Source organism: Pagrus pagrus (genome assembly GCF_965226575.1).
Source record: "Pagrus pagrus genome assembly, chromosome: 14".
Classification (NCBI taxonomy): domain Eukaryota; kingdom Metazoa; phylum Chordata; class Actinopteri; order Spariformes; family Sparidae; genus Pagrus; species Pagrus pagrus.
The window spans coordinates 24,245,383-24,262,377 of NC_140198.1; the positions used below are offsets into that span (position 1 = coordinate 24,245,383).

Sequence of the window (16,995 nt, forward strand, 5' to 3'; positions counted from 1 at the left end):
CACTTTCTCGCAGTGGGACGAAGTGGACGATCCTGATTTATCTTCTTGTTTTTAACCCTTAGCAGTAACACAGATTGAAAGAGCTGATTAAATTAACACGTCAGTAAAAGCTCCTCTCTCATTCTAATGAACAAGAGGCGTTGTGACGCCTGAGAATACATTTACACTTTAGACGAGGGGTGGACTAACACCTCAGAAGGCTCCCGTTCACACCGCCCACCAACTTTCACCCTCTATCTGCTGTTCATGTTTATGCCTCCGAGCAGCTCGGGGGACAAACACTGATCTGTGCAGCAGTGACAAGAGCCAGCAGCCTGAAATGTAGCCTGGCTCCTCACGGACCAATAACATCTGCTTTTTGTCTCGACAGCCTCCCTGATGATATATTTACACTCAGTCTTAATACCTCGTCCTTCCAGTTTGCAAATCTTGAGCAATGGGTGGAGTAGGGTGATAACATGACATCATGTGTTAACGCCAGTAAGGTAGAGGTAAAACAAGGTTGGATAATTATCAGACAGCAAACAACATTACAGAATAAATCATTCTGTTTGTAGAGAGGAGGAGAGGTCACAGATTACCTTTTAACACTCAGGACTTAACAGTGGATTTATCTTCACTCCTGTTTATCAACCTGACTGCAGCAGCGAACACACGGAGGTGACCTCCATTGTCGTGTGTTTATGCTCCGTTCTGTTGACTGCTGACTGGAGGGGAAATGTACTTTACTTCATGAACATAACATTACAGGGGGTGCTGATTTTAGTGAGAGGTTGACCTGAATTCAAACACACAGACACACACACACACACCCTCGATGCCTGCTTACTAACAGTGAACGTACAATAACGTAATCTAGCTGTTTGGGGCGAAACAACACTTGCGAATTAGCACAGATGACCCTGCGTTCAAACTTGCTTCGCTGGTGGTGAACACACCATTAAACAACCACCCCTGCTGATAAAAATCTATCAGACGTGACTCAGGCACAAATATTCAAAGACAAGTAATGTCGGAAAGTTTAATTCACGTTATGTTCACTCACTCTGACTCTCCTGTACATCATAGCAAAGTTTGACCAAATGAAAAGCACAGTTACCTTAGCTGGCTAGCTATAATTGCTAATGCTAGCTAACACTGCTAACGCTAGCTAACACTAACATTGTTAATTATAGCTAAAGGTTGCTTTGCCAACACTAACATTGCTAATGCTCGCTAGCTAACGTTAGGTAGCTAACATTACGGCAATACAGAATGCTGGGCGCCTAATTTAGGTACAAATCAGCCATTTTTATGTTTTTTTCCCCACAATCTGGCAACTACCAAGACTGTTGATCGCTGACGAAACACAGATACCACATACTGTTCTATGATTTGTGGGTATGATGTATTCTATGTATTCTTGCTTCACTGCATTTACATCAGCCTATAAAACAGAGTAATCTGAGATAACGTTGGTTTATCCTCTACTACATGCTTGTTTTATGATGAGTGAGACATTAATCATTTACAGTCTGCTACCAGAGGACACGGGTTCAAGACGGTTTGAGTGCAGAAGTGTCCTTGAGCAGAACATTTTAATTCATGTCGGCCTCATGGCTGCTTTTCTGTTTCTGACCCTGAAGAACTGACTAAGATGATCCTCTCCTGTTCATGGCAGAAACACACACACATTCACACACTTCTGTCACTGGCAAATTCCGTATAATGACGATCCACAGCTATGAGAGAACACGATGACCCCTCTGCTGGGTGGATTTGTGCTGAGAAGATGAGTCCACACATTCCCAAACCCTCTGGTCAATATCACATAACCCACCTATTGTTAGGACACCTTCCCTCTTCTTACCTCAGGCTGCTTGAGTTGGATAATGGCTACAGTGCAACAAAGGTGTGTTTATGAAATAACTTATCCCTTGGTTCATGGACTCCGGCTCATAGCAGAGATTATTCTCTCCTATTCATGGCAGAAATATGAGGACGCTTGAGGCTTCAGGGCATCTGTCTATGGGCACTGTGGCAGCGTGGTGCCTGGTGGCCTGTCTTGAATTTTTCCATCTCTTCCCTGTGTTTCAAAACCAGGAAGTGATATCACAGCAGCAGGCCCAACCCCTACTTTTACCTGAAGAGGGGGAGGGGCCTCACTGAGCTTGACAAGGGGAAAAACAAGGAAGAGCTCACAAGCGGGCAAGTCGGTGTGTATGTTCACTTGCCCTGATTGTGCCTTGGAGACGAACAAAAAAGGAATTTACTCAGCTGGTGGGTTTCTCAACACGGATATGGACGTCCCGGACTCTCCACATGGGAATATGGGGCTGTTAAGGACCTTTGATTGCTCTGAGTTTGGCAGCTGGGAGAAAATAGGCTCCGGTGGATTTGGACAAGTATACAAAGTCCGGCACGTACAGTGGAAAACATGGCTGGCTATCAAGTGCCCTCCCTGCCTTCATGTGGATGACAAGTAAGCTCCAGCTGTTAAGCCAGATGTTTGATCTTTGAACTTGTATGTATGTAGAAAGACATTTAATAGTGTAAAAAGAAGTTTAGCTGAACATTTGGAAACTTTTTCTTTACTTCTGTTATGTACTCCTCCTGTGGCCCCAGGTGTCAAATCTGTCTGTTCTCAGCGCTTGTCTCTTAAGTGTATCATTTAATGAGCAGTTTTCGCCAGATAGTAGACAGACAGAGGCTTCTATTATGATTATGCTGATAAAAGAGTCATTCAGTGCCTCAGACTTTTTGAAAGTTGAACACCAGAAATTGTGTGTGACTCACTGGCTGCCAGTCTGGGCACACAGAGCAGATAAAAAGTTGCCTGAGCAGCAGACAAGGCCACGTTTAGATATTCAGATACTGTTGTGTTTCTTACTTACTTACTGTGTTTCAAGGAGTATTGACTTGTTGATTCATCCCCAGGGGTGAAGTAGGCCCATATTGCTCAGGGCCATATCTGTTCACTCACTCCAACCAGACCCGAACATGAAAGGTTCACTGCTGATCTCTCTAATCAACAGAGAAGTATTCATGTAATGGCCTCAGGGTACCTCCCTGAGGTCATTTACATAAATGTACATGTCAATAAGGGTAGCGGGGTGGTCCTCTCCCACAGGCGCTACCAGAGATATCACAAGCCTCTTTAATTCTGTTACAATTTGCATAACCATGAATCTCATCTTGCTCTGCATGGATCTCTGTTTAAAAAAAAGACAGAAAAGGGGGCATTTTGTATACTTTTTTGGAAGTGTGCGAGAGAAAAATGTGTGTGTGTGTTTGTGTGTGTGTGTGTGTGTGTGTGTGTGTGTGTGTGTGTGGCTCAGCTGTCCTACTGTGTGTGTGACCGGTGTCATGTTCTGTGAGTCGACCCCTTCAGCAGCACAACAGCCTGCATTGCAATGGAACTTTCCATTCTTGTCAACTTTGCACACATACAAGTATAAATATTACCTCACAAGAACCTTAAAGCTTTTAACTTGTAGACAAATATGTCTGATTGATTCGTATGTGACACTGAGTCATTGAGTTGCACCTGTCCTTGCTAAATGATGTGACACTGAGATGAAGCTCCAGACACAGATATCTACATCCAAGTGAATATTTCCTCAATTGATCACTCGGCTGATTCTTTTGTTTGTTTTTCTTTTGTTTTTCGATGGTCTGATATCAGATTATAATCTCTCATCCGGTCACCGCCACCAAAACATTTGAAACAGATAACCAACAAACAGGAAGTGCCTATTTCAGCATTGCTATAAAAAAAAAAAAAAGGGCTGACATCCTCTCAGAACCTGCGGTGCAACTTAAAGCTTCCGCTGAACCTGAACCGAAGATGTTATCATCTGCAAACATCTGCAGAGTACATAAACAGCCATTGGACGGCGGCCCTCGTTGACCCACGCATAACATTCAGCAGCTCAAAGACTCAAAGCCACCTTTGTCTGCTGAGGTTGCAGGCTGCTGCTGTGTGGCACTGACGATAAAAGGAGCTGTAAAACCGGTCTTACCAGGCCTCTCTGTTAAAGCAGGGACATTGTTTGGTTTTGAGGAGCTGCTGAAGAGCACTTTGGATTAGATGAAGGATTTAGCAAACAAGTGCTCACCCATTCTCCCATATCATGTTTGATTATTCCTGCCTGGCAGATTTGGGGTCCTGGCCTCCCTCACTTGCACTGACTATAGAGGAGAATTATAGGCAGCCTGCCTCCTATAGAACATGACTCTTTTAGTAACCTGATACACTTGGCACATAAAAGACTCTGAGGAGATGTAGGCGTCTCTCCTGTGCATCTTATTTCATTTTTATTAATGGTGGAAAAACGAATCCCCAGTCCAGCTCACCTAATTCTGCCTTTGAAGCACATTCCAATAAATACAACCATTAGTGGCTTATCTTCCTCTCATCTGTCCTCATTAAGACTTTGCTGTTTTAAATCAACCTCTGCTGGAGATATGGGCACTGAGGTCACGATTGACCTGCACAGTTGTGTTTGAGGTATGTCAGCAGAGCCGGTGGACTGATAAAGGGAGCTGTGCAAAGGTTGAGCAACAGAGAACAAGAGCTCTGTTTAATGCTCTCCTGATGCATTCCAGGCTGGGCTGGAATGTCCTTAAGGCCTTAAAAGTGCCTCTGGACAGTTGAGATCACAATCTACATACTTGAGATGAAAGTTGGTAAATTAATTATAGAAGTCTGCAGAGGTGATACTGTCACAGCCTCTAAGGTTAATGCTAGAACACATTTTGCATAGCTGGGTGCTCAGTGAGGATGATGTGTAATGTGCTGGAATTTGGGTTAGGACAAAAGCAACGCAAAGTATTACAGCTCAGTGAGCAAAGCATGACCTCAGAATCATTAGGTTAATGTTTGATGAGATGATGGATTTGATAATAATCTGTGCGACAGTGGACTTGGAGGGATTAGTTAAAAATAAACCAGGCTACATACTTTGAAATGTTTTCACCTCGTTTCAGCTGCAGCTTGTTCGCACTTCTTGCAATTGCTGAGTCACTCAAGAGGGAGAGCCCATACAATGACCACAGACATTGTGTAACATAAAAATGACGTAATCAATATCTGTTTAAATCGCAGGGAGCGCTCAGAGCTGCTCGAGGAGGCTAAGAAGATGGAGGCGGCCAAGTTCCGCTACATCCTGCCTGTGTACGGGATCTGTGAGGACCCCCAGGGCCTCGTCATGGAGTACATGGAAACCGGCTCCCTGGAGACCCTGCTGGCCACCGAGCCGCTGCCCTGGGAGCTCCGCTTCCGCATCATCCACGAGACGGCGGTGGGAATGAACTTCCTGCACTGTATGAACCCACCGCTGCTCCACCTGGACCTGAAGCCGGCCAACATCCTGCTGGATGCTCACTATCACGTCAAGGTAGAGTTCATCTCAAAAAATACACAAAATATGGTCCAAATCAGTTTGTTGTAATGTTAATGTTTAAAAGATGTCTGTGGGGAAAATGGCTCCAGAATTACTGAGAAAACTCATCAGAACAGCTGCAACCTGAGGTTTTTCTTTGGCAGTAAGAATATGTAAGAAAAATAAAAGGGTTGGGGAAAAGAAATAATGATCTCAAAGAAATTACACAAAGCCTTTAACGTCTGAAGTATGGTTGAATGCTTTCGGTGCTGTGAGAGTGATTTGACAGGCATCGTTGTTTGAGAGCTGATTTAAAGTCACAGTTTTAGTGTTTATGAAGGAATTTCAGCTGTGGGCTGGTTCGCTGTGCCCTTTCATCCATTTTTAAATGACAGCCCTGCACACGCTCTGGGCAGACAGGTGTCTGTCAGCCGCTGTTGAACATCTGAACAGCTCAACTGTACTAAGAGCAATGGGTGGGAACCTTCAATCCTAGAGTTTAATACCTGGATGTAAACACCTCACCCGGGCCTGTCCAGACAGGATTAATTCAGCTCCTGTTAAATCTCCCTCTGTCAATGTGTGTGTGTGGGTGTGCGCTCTTCAACACAAACGTGAAGGGCCTCTCCTCTCCTACAGGCTGGGACATGGCTGCGTTGCCCTCATCATACCACTGAGTGCACATAATAAGAGCTTAGCAGCCTGTCACACTCAGCGGGCAAAGTTAGTCATCAGTGTCACGGTTCTTCATGAGAAGAGAAAGCAGTGGGGTTTATTCTATTTGAGGGTCTTATCTGATCTCTTTCCACCACAGATATCTGATTTTGGCCTGGCCAGGTGGAACGGCCTGTCACGGGCCGATGACATCAGTAGAGATGGCTTCTGCGGCACCATCGCCTACCTGCCGCCTGAGAGCATCATTGAAAAGGACAGAGTGTCGGACACCAAGCATGATGTATACAGGTTGGGATTTTCTTAGCAGTTTGCATGCAACCTTTTTGTGTGAATGTCGGGCTTTGTGTTGGGATAGGTGGTGCTGTCTGTTTGCCTTTCCCCTACTTATTTATGTTCAGTAAAGCTCTGACTCATAATTCTCTGTAATTAATCACATGTAGGAGATGGGTTTGGTAGCACACGAGTTGCATCATGTTAAGCATGATAAAGGCAGACTAATCTCATTTTCTTGAACATAGTCAACAGTGTCCTTCAAAATGGTTGACAGTATATTCAGAATCAAACTGTCATTCTGGTTCATACAGTTAGAGTGTTGTAAGGGACAAATGATATGCTTAAAATAGAAATGTTCCAGTTTCTTGGCAGTGTCTTTTGATAATTATCCTGTGCTGATCCTTTCAATTTCATTTTGCCTCCATTCCAGTTTCTCCATCGTCATCTGGGGGATTCTCTCACAGAAGAAGCCTTACCAAGGTGAGACTATGATTGATTCATAAACCCAGTGAGGATTTCCTCTAAAGCTGGTGGGAAGATCTTTTTTATTAAAGCCATTCCTGCTGAGAAAATTCAAAAAGTCAGGGACGCTAAAAGTAAAAAGAAAGATGGTGAATGACATTTGTGGTTCTCATGCCTAAACCAACCCAGCTGTACTAGGCACCTGGGTGCTTTAAGCTAAATGCTGACACCAGTGTGCTAACAAGCCAATTAAGCTCTGTCAACGTCACAATGGTAAGATGGTGACATTTAGTAGGTGTGATGTTTACCATGGTCGCCATGATGGGTCAGTGTGTTATCCTGCTAACATTCGCTAATTAGCACTTAACACAAAGTACAGCGCAGACTGATGGGAACGTCATTAGTTTTGCAGATATTTGGTAACAAACAATGTATTGGACAAGATACAATTTTGACTTGATGATGATAAAAACTTCAGGGTTACACTCATAGTATGTTTTTTCTGCCACTGTCAATCAAAACAATATCAAAAGATGGAGTTTGATGACGTTGTGAAGTAGCGTGGGATCATGGGAGTCTTCACTGTTATTCAAAACAAGCAGTACGCAATGAATAAAAGTGCCCCATCACAAATGAGTAATACAAACAGTAGTAAACTATAGTGTGGCTAGTTAGGCGACTTCCAACCTGAAGTATCATCTGGTGTTTCCTGTGTTTCCCCGGAAGTTATAGCAACTACAGGGTGTAAAGTGACCGAATGAAATGCACCGTTACCTCCAATGAAATTAGGATTTCTCTGGGTTTGAACATTGTTACAAACATTTGGGATAATGTAAGTAGGCTACACAACTCAACAAAATGTATAACAAAGGTTATTACAGTTCATCCTGAGAAGAATTTGAATGTCTGAATCAAAATTAACAAAAAAAATCATATTACAAATATGTAGCATATACAAGTTTAGAGTTATGAGATAGTTTCTCATACTTTCTACTTACTAAGTCAAACATTTGACTTGGTATCTTCAAAAATGTTTGACTCACCATAAATATTTACTTTTATCCCGCTTAAAAAAAATCTGTTTTTAACATTTCCCTAGCAGGGTTAGGCTTTCATTGTTTCCAGTAAAGACGTAGAGGTTACACCTTTTAAGGTGTGTGTGTGTGTGTGTGTGCGTGTGCGTGTGCGTGTGTGTGTGTGTGTCTGTGTGTGTGTGTACAGGTGCTGTATTGTATTTGTTTACTCGCTGGATTCCAGAGCAGGCACTGGACAGGGCCAGACTAGCAAGTAGATTGTGTATTTTCCCAGGCGTATCAGATAGCAGTTCACTTCAAGGAATCTGGCTTCTTTTGAAGGCCAGTGTCTGGATGAGGGTTTCCAGGTTGGCACTGGCACCGCCTATGTTGATCCAGACATAATTAAAAAGTGAGAAATGGCCTGGTTACCATCCCTTCCCATCTTCCTCCTCCACCTGCGGAGGGTATTAAGGCTACAATGGGAGGTGAAGTACCTGTGATTAAGGCCTCCACCTGTTTGTTCTGAATCATTGACTGGGCTGATCCCATAGTCAGATAGACAGAGGCCAGACCAGGAACTGCTTTTCCATTTGGCTCCCATGGGAAACAACAGCATGCACATCTTATCTGAGCACATGGGGAGATGCTGATAAACTGCGCATAACTATCTATATTGGCTCTGGTGCCTACCAGCACCTTAAATTATGTTGTCATACACTGCAGCATGCTTCATGTCTTCAAACTACTCATCAGAAAAAAAAGGCTTCAGATCAGATTCATGTGCCCCACAAATATGAAAAACTCTGACATATTGTGTTTTATTTATGTATTTTTTGTGTGACCTATATGATTGTTTTACCCCTAGGAGAGAATAACATCCTTCAGATCATGGTGAAGGTGGTGAAGGGGGTTCGTCCAGATCTGGGTGCTGTGCCACGCTGTCGACCTTCGGCCTGTACAGGGTTCCTGAGCCTCATGCAGCGCTGCTGGACCACAAGCCCCAATGCCAGACCCAGCTTCCAGGGTAAATTGTGCCTCTCTATCACAAAAAACATATGTCAACCTTTGTTTATCATTATAACAGGAGGTAAATCAATATCAAACTGATCCTAGACCTTTGGCTCCTTCAGACACTTTGAGGATAATCCCAGAATCTAAGTGTAGTGGTGTCTTAAATTGAGGTTTTTGTCTCCTGCTTTTAGTGCTGCTTTTCTTTCCTTTCTCCTCCCCTAATCCCATCCCTGGTATTACTGAAACCTGACCTAGAGCTGTTTTCTTTACAGAAATCACATCTGAAGCTGAGGAGCTTTGCTCTAAACCTCAAGAGGAGCCCAAGACACCAACCTTATCAACATCAGAGCCAGAGCCCACCTCCCCTAACGCACTCACTAGTGACCAGGTACGACTGTTTTTGAATGAAAAAGCCCTGTGTTTCACTCATTTTGGCACTTCTGGAACCTTTGGAAACATTTTTTGGAAGATTTCTTAACAGTGGATCATGTGAACGCCAATAAAAGCGATAAAAATGATCTAGGTTTTAACCAACAGCGGCTGTGTTGCGTTAACGTGAATCCTTTTCTTCGTTACAGCTTTCAAACTGGCTCTATATATTTTCCATTAATGTGTAACCACATTTCCAGACAATGAGAGGCTTATCTCTGAAGTGCTCCAGACATAATTATGACTTTTAATGTCCTAAGTTGTTTAAGTGTTTGAACAGTTGCATCAGAACCAGGAATGTTGACTGGTGGGATAGTTCAACCTGTGTTCATTTCCGTCCTCTTGTGTACGTGACTAGAGACAAACATCCTGCTCATGAGAGGTGACAGCTGTTGCTTAATGATTTCTGTCTGTAGAGACAGGCCGTTTTGAACTTCCGTCTGTGTTCAAGTGATTTTGACATGATCAAATTCAAGTTCAGCAAATTATCACAGTAGCAACAATAGGCATTATACTGTGAGTGGCTTTGGATAAGAGCAGCAGCTACATACCTGAGTATAAATGTAATGGAATGTTCAGATTGTTAAATACCAGCTTGTCCAAATATGCTTATCTGGATTTTTGCCTTCCAGGTCAAAGACAACAAGCCAGTGCGTCCAAAGTCAGCCATGTTGCCGGAAAAAGATTACAGCCTGTCTGAGCTGTTGAGTCAGGTGGATTCTGGGATCTCCAGGAGCTTTGATCGAGTGAAGGAGGATAGCTGTCACAGCAAAGAGAGCACTTGCAAGAGACTGTCCGGCATCTCCTCTGCAGATTCAGCCTTCTCCTCCCAAGACTCCATCACACTGTCTTTTGAGAAAGAAAGCACATGTGGTAAGAGCTGATTAACGACCTACAAATGGGACCATTATTCATGTTAACCTAAAAGTACTATATATTTGATGTTTACTCATGACTTCTGCCTTAAACCCATCCTTTGCTTCCTTCCTGCCCAGATTCTGCTGAAGTCCAGAGACGGAAGCTGTGTGAGGCCATCAGGACTAAAGACACTGCCAAGTTGATGAAGATCCTCCAGCCTCAGGATGTAGATCTTCTCCTCGATGGTGGAGACAGTCTGCTCCACCACGCCATCACTTTGGCCAACGAAGAGGCTGTCAAGTTCCTCCTCCTGAACAACGCCAATCCCAACCTTGCAAATGGCCGTGGCTCCACACCCCTGCACCTGGCCACGGAGAGGCACCTGAAGCCCCTGGCAGAACTTCTGCTCGGTCGGCGCAGCACCAACGTCAACGCCAAGGATGAAGACCAGTACACAGCTCTGCACTGGGCGGCTCAGAACGGGGATGAGGCCATCACACGCCTGCTGCTGGACCGAGGGGCAGCTATCAATGAGACCGATGGCCAAGGACGCACGCCAGCTCATGTGGCATGCCAGCACGGCCAGGAGAACGTAATCCGTGTGCTGCTGAGCCGTGGCGCTGATGTTCATATCAAGGGTAAGGACAACTGGACGGCGCTCCATTTGGCTGCCTGGCAAGGGCATCTGGGCATCGTCAAACTGCTGATCAAACAGGCCGGCGCCGACGTGGACGGGCAGACGACAGATGGCCGCACACCACTGCATCTGGCATCTCAGAGAGGGCAGTACAGAGTGGCACGGATCCTGATCGAACTAGGAGCAGATGTTCACACGACGTCTGCTGGGTTAAACACACCTCTGCATGTGGCGGCAGAGACTGGCCACACCAGCACCTCTCGCCTCTTGATCAAACACCAGGCGGATATCCACGCCCAGAACACCAGCGGACTCACTCCTCTCCACTTGGCCTCCCAGCGAGGCCACCTGGCCACTGTCAAGATGTTGATAGAAGAGGGGGCAGACCCCTACAGATCCAACCAGGCCCTACGCACCCCCTGCCACCTGGCAGCAGAGAACGGACACTGTGAAGTCCTGAAAGAGCTGCTCCTTCACTGTCCAGATGGTGGCGCCCTGTCAGACGAGCAGGGGCTCAGCCCGTTACACCTGGCCGTGCAGGGTGGATACTCAAACATCATCACTATGCTTGTGCCCCAGGACTTAGTCACTGAGAGCTCAGTGCAACCAGTAGTCGAACAGCCCGCTCCACAGGAGGTTAAGACGCTCCAGAGGAAGGTTGTCATTCTCAAACTGACAGAGCACAACAACAAAGACTGTCCACAATCCAGCAGCTCACAGTGTGCCTCAGCACCCTGCTAATGAGAGCAAAGACACTGCCAACACTGTACAGAACTGTCTTTAATGTCATTTTAATGCTATAGTGGTGCCTCAGAGCTGGGTGAGGGCGAGGGTCATTCCAAACATCAGAAAGCTTTCTGGACTAAAAAAAAGCCCTTTCAGCACTGTAGGTATTTCTTGAAAGTTGTAAAAGCTTTGATGTAAATATGTACACTGTAAATAGAAAGTATAAAAACTCTGTTGTTTTTTGAGTTTAAACTTTGTTTACTTTTTTACTTAACAAGCACATTTTTTTTTTTTTTTTACTTAACAAGCACATTTTGTGAATTAGACTTATGATTAGGGAACCCATGATCTTTGGAGACCGTTCTCTATACTGTACTGCAGCTGGTATGCCTGTAAGTTATATTTAATAGAGCACAAACCTTAGTCACAAGCTTTAGCAGGTGAATGCTGTAGATCATCAGAGCCATTGCATTTATGAAAAACGTTGACCTTCAGTGTTCTGTACCTGTTACCTATCAGTGCTGCATCATCCATTAAACCATTTTAAACCTTTACTTTTGTTTGACCTTGTTGCTTTTTTCACATTTGCAACATGAAGAAATTATCTGAAAATGTTCCATAGGAGTAGAAGTAGTAGAAAGAAGACAGAATGAACTCTTCATCTGTGGCAGTTTCATAACATTATAGCCATGGTAACAAAATGCTAATGCTGACACAAAACTTTCTAATCTACAAAATATTCAGAAAAGATTAAAGGAGAGAAACTTGTTCAAAAGCGTATTCACTGCACTGTTGAGACTTTGTTTTCTTGAGACCTATTGTAGCGCCTATTTCCTCAGAGGGTATGAACATGCTCATTTTAAATTCTGATTTTCATTCCAAACTCTTTGTTGGCATCAAGACATTTTAAAGGAAATATGAGACATGGCTAGAATTTTTATTTCAAACATTAAAAAAATGAACTAACAGTATCAAATGTATGAGAAGGAAGTTAGCATGCTAACCAGCTAGCCCCCACCTGTCCGGTCTCATTATATCACTTTGTACCGCAATAGGAGCTAGTCTGATAGCTCCTGAAGTTGCTACGTTTTACAAGCCCTCTTAGGATGTCAGTAAAGGAAATATTTTACACCTATTTTCCTTATTAAAGAGAACAATACAACCATACATTGTCTGCCACCGCTCACCTCCACTGTCCCCGTCTGTCATGTCTCTTCCTCGGAGCATGGTTCTGGTCAGAGTCGCTGTAAATCACCTCTGTACTCTGTCCCCTGTGCTCAAACTGGCACCCGTCGGTCTTGGAGGCTGTGTTCAGTCCCAGTCTGGTGTCCACTGGGAGGCTGCTGAACCTGGTTGACCTGTGAGCTCCGCGGCTAAAAGAGCTAACCTCAGTTAGACAGCCAAGGAGTATAGTGAGCTGCAGTTAGCAATTATGCTGCCCCCTATATTTTTGGAGCTACCTTCAAATTCTTACACATTTAATTACATCTTCAAAAATTCAAATCTAACACTGACAATGAAAGCGATAGCTGAACTGAGATTCTTATGATTTTAAAGCCAACAACACTTTCAGACAAGTCATGTTACCGCATGCTTTTTGGAGAAAGTGTTTTCTTTCAGTCTGTCAGTGTGCGTCTTGTGTGTGCTCCACCTGCATGTGTGAAGGAATTGCCAGCCTCAGTGTCGGGCAGAGTTGGCATGTCTGCATCTGCAGCCTCAACTGTGGCGTTATTATTATGATGTCTCGGCTCCAGACCCCACAGAGCATGCTCAGGTTGGCACAGACCATGGGAACTGCCCCTGAGGGGGATCACATGCTGTAGGATGATAGATGAGTGAGAAGGGGCGATGGTTTTCTCCTACCTGCAATCTCAGCCTGTTGGCTAATTCCTTAGACCACTTGAAGTTTTCATCACTCACTCAAACCAACATGCCATCCCCGACGCCTCAAGGCCTCGGCTTTTTGTAACCGGAGAAGCTGAGTGCGGTTGGCTGGTCCTTGTACTGTTTTTATAGCCCGTGTTTGCAGAGAGCAGAAGATGACTGGTGAAATGAGTATAATGTGCTTTGTGTACACTCTTTCCTGCCTGTTGCCTGGTGATGTGTCTCAGCTCGAGCTATGAGGAAGATAATGGTTGTATTGTAGCCTAATCTCTATCTCCTGTAGAGACTGCTGTTATGTTTGATAGACTGGTAGGTTGGGTTTGTGTTATACAGTTACTGACAGTTTTTTGTGGTTTTCATTCTCACCTACAGTTGTCTTTTCTATTGACTGCAACACGCCAGGTACCCCATTCCTTTGTAATTAAATGTAATTACCTCCATGTTTACACCCGCGTCTGTTTGTTGTTTGTTGGTTGGTTTGTCACCAGGATTGCACAAAAACTACAGAACAGAATTCCACGAACCTTGGATGGAGGATGGGTCTCTGCCTAAAATAGACCCCATTAACTTTTGGTGTGGATCAAGGAATTATTTCTCACGTTATTGAATATTGCAAGATAGGACCCATTTTTGATTTGTTCATTTCTCAGCGAATAAAGAATGGATCTTGATGGAAAAAAATCTGCTATATTTAGGTGGCTGGTGTCTATGAGTGAGTGCAACTTGATGCGGATCCTAATAAAAACTGATGTTCTTCTACAACACAGAGGAGATCATGATTCCGTCTTCATTGTTTTGTTTTCCTGTTGGTTGGCTGATAAAGATCTGGTGATCTTAAATTATTATTAAGGAGTTACGGGTGGTTTAAAATTCAGAGTCATACAGGGCTGTCAAGTTTGATATTGGATTAGGCTTGATTGAATTAAAGGCCACTGTTGGGCCTTGAAGGAGGTATGCACTCTACTGAGTACCATTTTAGTTTCAAAATGTGTTGAAATCAATTTCAACCTTTCTACTCCTACAATCTTTTCCGCCGTTTGAATAAGGACACAAACAATTTGGGACAGAAGAATAGAAAAATAACAGTTGATCAAAACTAAACACTACAGTACTGTGGTGAACAATACAATTTAACACCAAGATTATTTCTATAGACCGAAAGGTGTAGGCTGAAGCTACGGCTCATCACACCTACCCTATCACAAAAAATGTCCCTACTATTAGCAATTATTTATATTTATTTGAATATATATGATATTATTTGTTAAACTAAAAAAGTTTAAATACAAAGATTTTTCTGGTCTTCCCTTCTCTCTTAATTCAGACAACTTTTGGATACTTTCAGGCAGTGGTTTATTTTGATATTACAGTTTGTTTGTTTTTAAACAACGTCAATTATTTCATTTTCATCTGTTCCTCAATTGCAACTCCAAAAAACTTGGGACGCTGGTAAAACATCAATAAAAACAGAATAGAAATATCACACTGTAGAGAGATTTAGATATAGATATATAAGATATAAGTAGAGAAGACAATAAGTAAGGATAAATAATAATAAAATATAAAAGTAAGAAAATATAAAATAATTGTAAGAATAAAATAAACCATAATATGTGACAACTATATACATGTATTTACAATTAGAAATAGAATTGCTACTAGAAATAGAGATGTAAGATATGCAGTTAGAGTCTCATCAATAATACACAGCTGAATAGTTGAATAATTAGAAATATCAATGAATTATGGAATGTTGGCTGTTAACAGGGTTTAATAAGTTCAGCGGCCAGTCTGTTGACTCAGAGCGTCTGACACTCCTGATCTGAAAAGTCTGATGGCCACAGGCAGGAATTACTCCTGTGGTGCTCTGCTGTGCATTTTGGTGGAATAAGTCTTGCACTGAATGTGCTCCTGTGTTTGACCAGTGCATCATGGAGTGGGTGGGAGACGGTGTCTATGATGACACATAACCTGGCCAGCATTTACTTGTGGAATGTCCCAAACAGGAGTTTTTGGATCATTTCACAAGCCTTTTGTTGCCCCCTGTTCCAATTGGTTGGAAATGTGTTGCTGGCATCAAATTCAGAATAAGGATTAAGTTGATGGGGTGAGATGTCTTGGTACTGTTTTCATTTGAAAATAGCAAATCATTGTTTCATTTTTATTTAAGTTTAACACAGCATCCCAAGATTTATGGAGATGCAGTTTTAGTAATGCTGTTGAAATTCAGCAAAATCATTCAATCAAGGTCTCCACTGTTGGACTGGTGGTTGTTGTCTAGACATATGCATCATATACATTATGGAGGGGAAATGCATCTCTCCAGTTTAACCATACATGACTCATTTCCTATTCCCCTCGTTCAGCTCTCTACAGTTCGAAGTTCAACTTATTCATCGCACCTTGATGAATGATGGATGAAGTCAGTCCCTACATTCACATTAGTCACAAAGCCTCGGGTGAAGAAAACCTGCCTGGGGCCCAGACTCCATTATGTTGCGAAGCAGCCCAACGGGTGCTGTCTCCAGCCGCAGAGATGAAGCTCTGGATTGTCTGATTGTTCACAGACAGGATGTGGCGTAATCTGCTGTCCAGAATGGCTGCCAGGTAGGTGAAGTTGTACCGCTCAGGGATGTGAACGGTCTGCTGCCCACAGTTAAGTGGCCACGAGGGTGTCTAAATAAAATGTTAGAAGGTAACTCAGTACAATCAAGTACTGTACTTAAGTACAATTCTGAGGGTAATTGTACTATACTTGTGTATTTTCATTACTATGCAACTTAATCCTTCAACTCCATACATTTCAGGATTATTGTAGTTTTAACTCTACCGCATTTAACAGCTATAGTCAGAGTTCTCCCCGAATGTCATACTTGAATTAAAGTAAAGATATCGTGTTAAAATATTACTTTGATAGAAGGGAAGTGAGTCAAATGAATAGTACTTGAGTAAAAGTCTTAAAGTATCTTATATTGTATGAACTTAAGTATCTAAAGTAATTTTCTGGCAACAAATGTACTTAAGTATGGAAAGTAAGTTATGCTGTTAGCTATGGGTCGACCCATTATTGGCCTGGCCGATTATCTGATTCGATATTCAACATTGAGAAAACAATGTTTGCCTCCACAGTGTTGTGGAATTGGAAAAAATAAGGCAGCAGAAAAGAGAAATACTCAAGAAAAGTACAAGGACATTGGCTGTAGTTGCTACTTACTGATCTGAGGTAGTATTCAGTAAGATGCATCTACATGTAACGCAAACATTAAATGCATCGTGAAAAGAAATCATATTTTTTTCAGGTAGAGCACAAATACAACAGAATTATGTTCTCAGCTAAAGGTAATGCTTTCTTTCACAGTCTCTCAAAGCTTCATTTAAAGCGGAGGATTGCAAGACTCCCCTCTTGTCAGAGAAGGTGTCTGGTTGCTCCTTTGTTTGACTATGATAGGGACTTTTCAGTTTGGCTGAGTCACACTGCACTGCTCTGACGGACCAAGAACACAGCGTTCATGAACCACAGCAGTGAGGCAATGCCCTTATCAAGATATGGTGGTGAACAAAAACTGGGTTGATGGCTGTAATCTTTACAAAGGGAAGAAAAAGCAAAGAATATCTTTTCGAAAAGTTTGATTTATCCTTTTTCATCATATCAATTTCAGTT

The 16,995-nt window shown here is 43.0% G+C and overlaps 1 protein-coding gene across 1 annotated transcript; it reads left to right on the forward strand.

The window, feature by feature from the left end:
• The first annotated feature begins 2,166 nt into the window (after positions 1-2,166).
• Positions 2,167-12,004, forward strand: ripk4 (receptor-interacting serine-threonine kinase 4). The gene is made up of 8 exons (XM_084373187.1): positions 2,167-2,461; positions 5,087-5,378; positions 6,178-6,326; positions 6,742-6,791; positions 8,655-8,813; positions 9,073-9,188; positions 9,862-10,102; positions 10,225-12,004. Exons 1-8 carry the CDS (start codon positions 2,202-2,204, stop codon positions 11,463-11,465), a joined length of 2,508 nt encoding a protein of 835 aa, XP_084229313.1. The 5' UTR covers positions 2,167-2,201; the 3' UTR covers positions 11,466-12,004.
• Positions 12,005-16,995: the final 4,991 nt, after the last annotated feature.

Coding starts and splice junctions, on each gene's coding strand:
- ripk4 (XM_084373187.1), top strand. CDS start 2,202: ATGTTCACTTGCCCTGATTGTGCCTTGGAGACGAACAAAAAAGGAATT. Junction 2,462..5,086: donor TGCCTTCATGTGGATGACAA/GTAAGCTCCAGC, acceptor TTTAAATCGCAG/GGAGCGCTCAGAGCTGCTCG. Junction 5,379..6,177: donor ATGCTCACTATCACGTCAAG/GTAGAGTTCATC, acceptor TTTCCACCACAG/ATATCTGATTTTGGCCTGGC.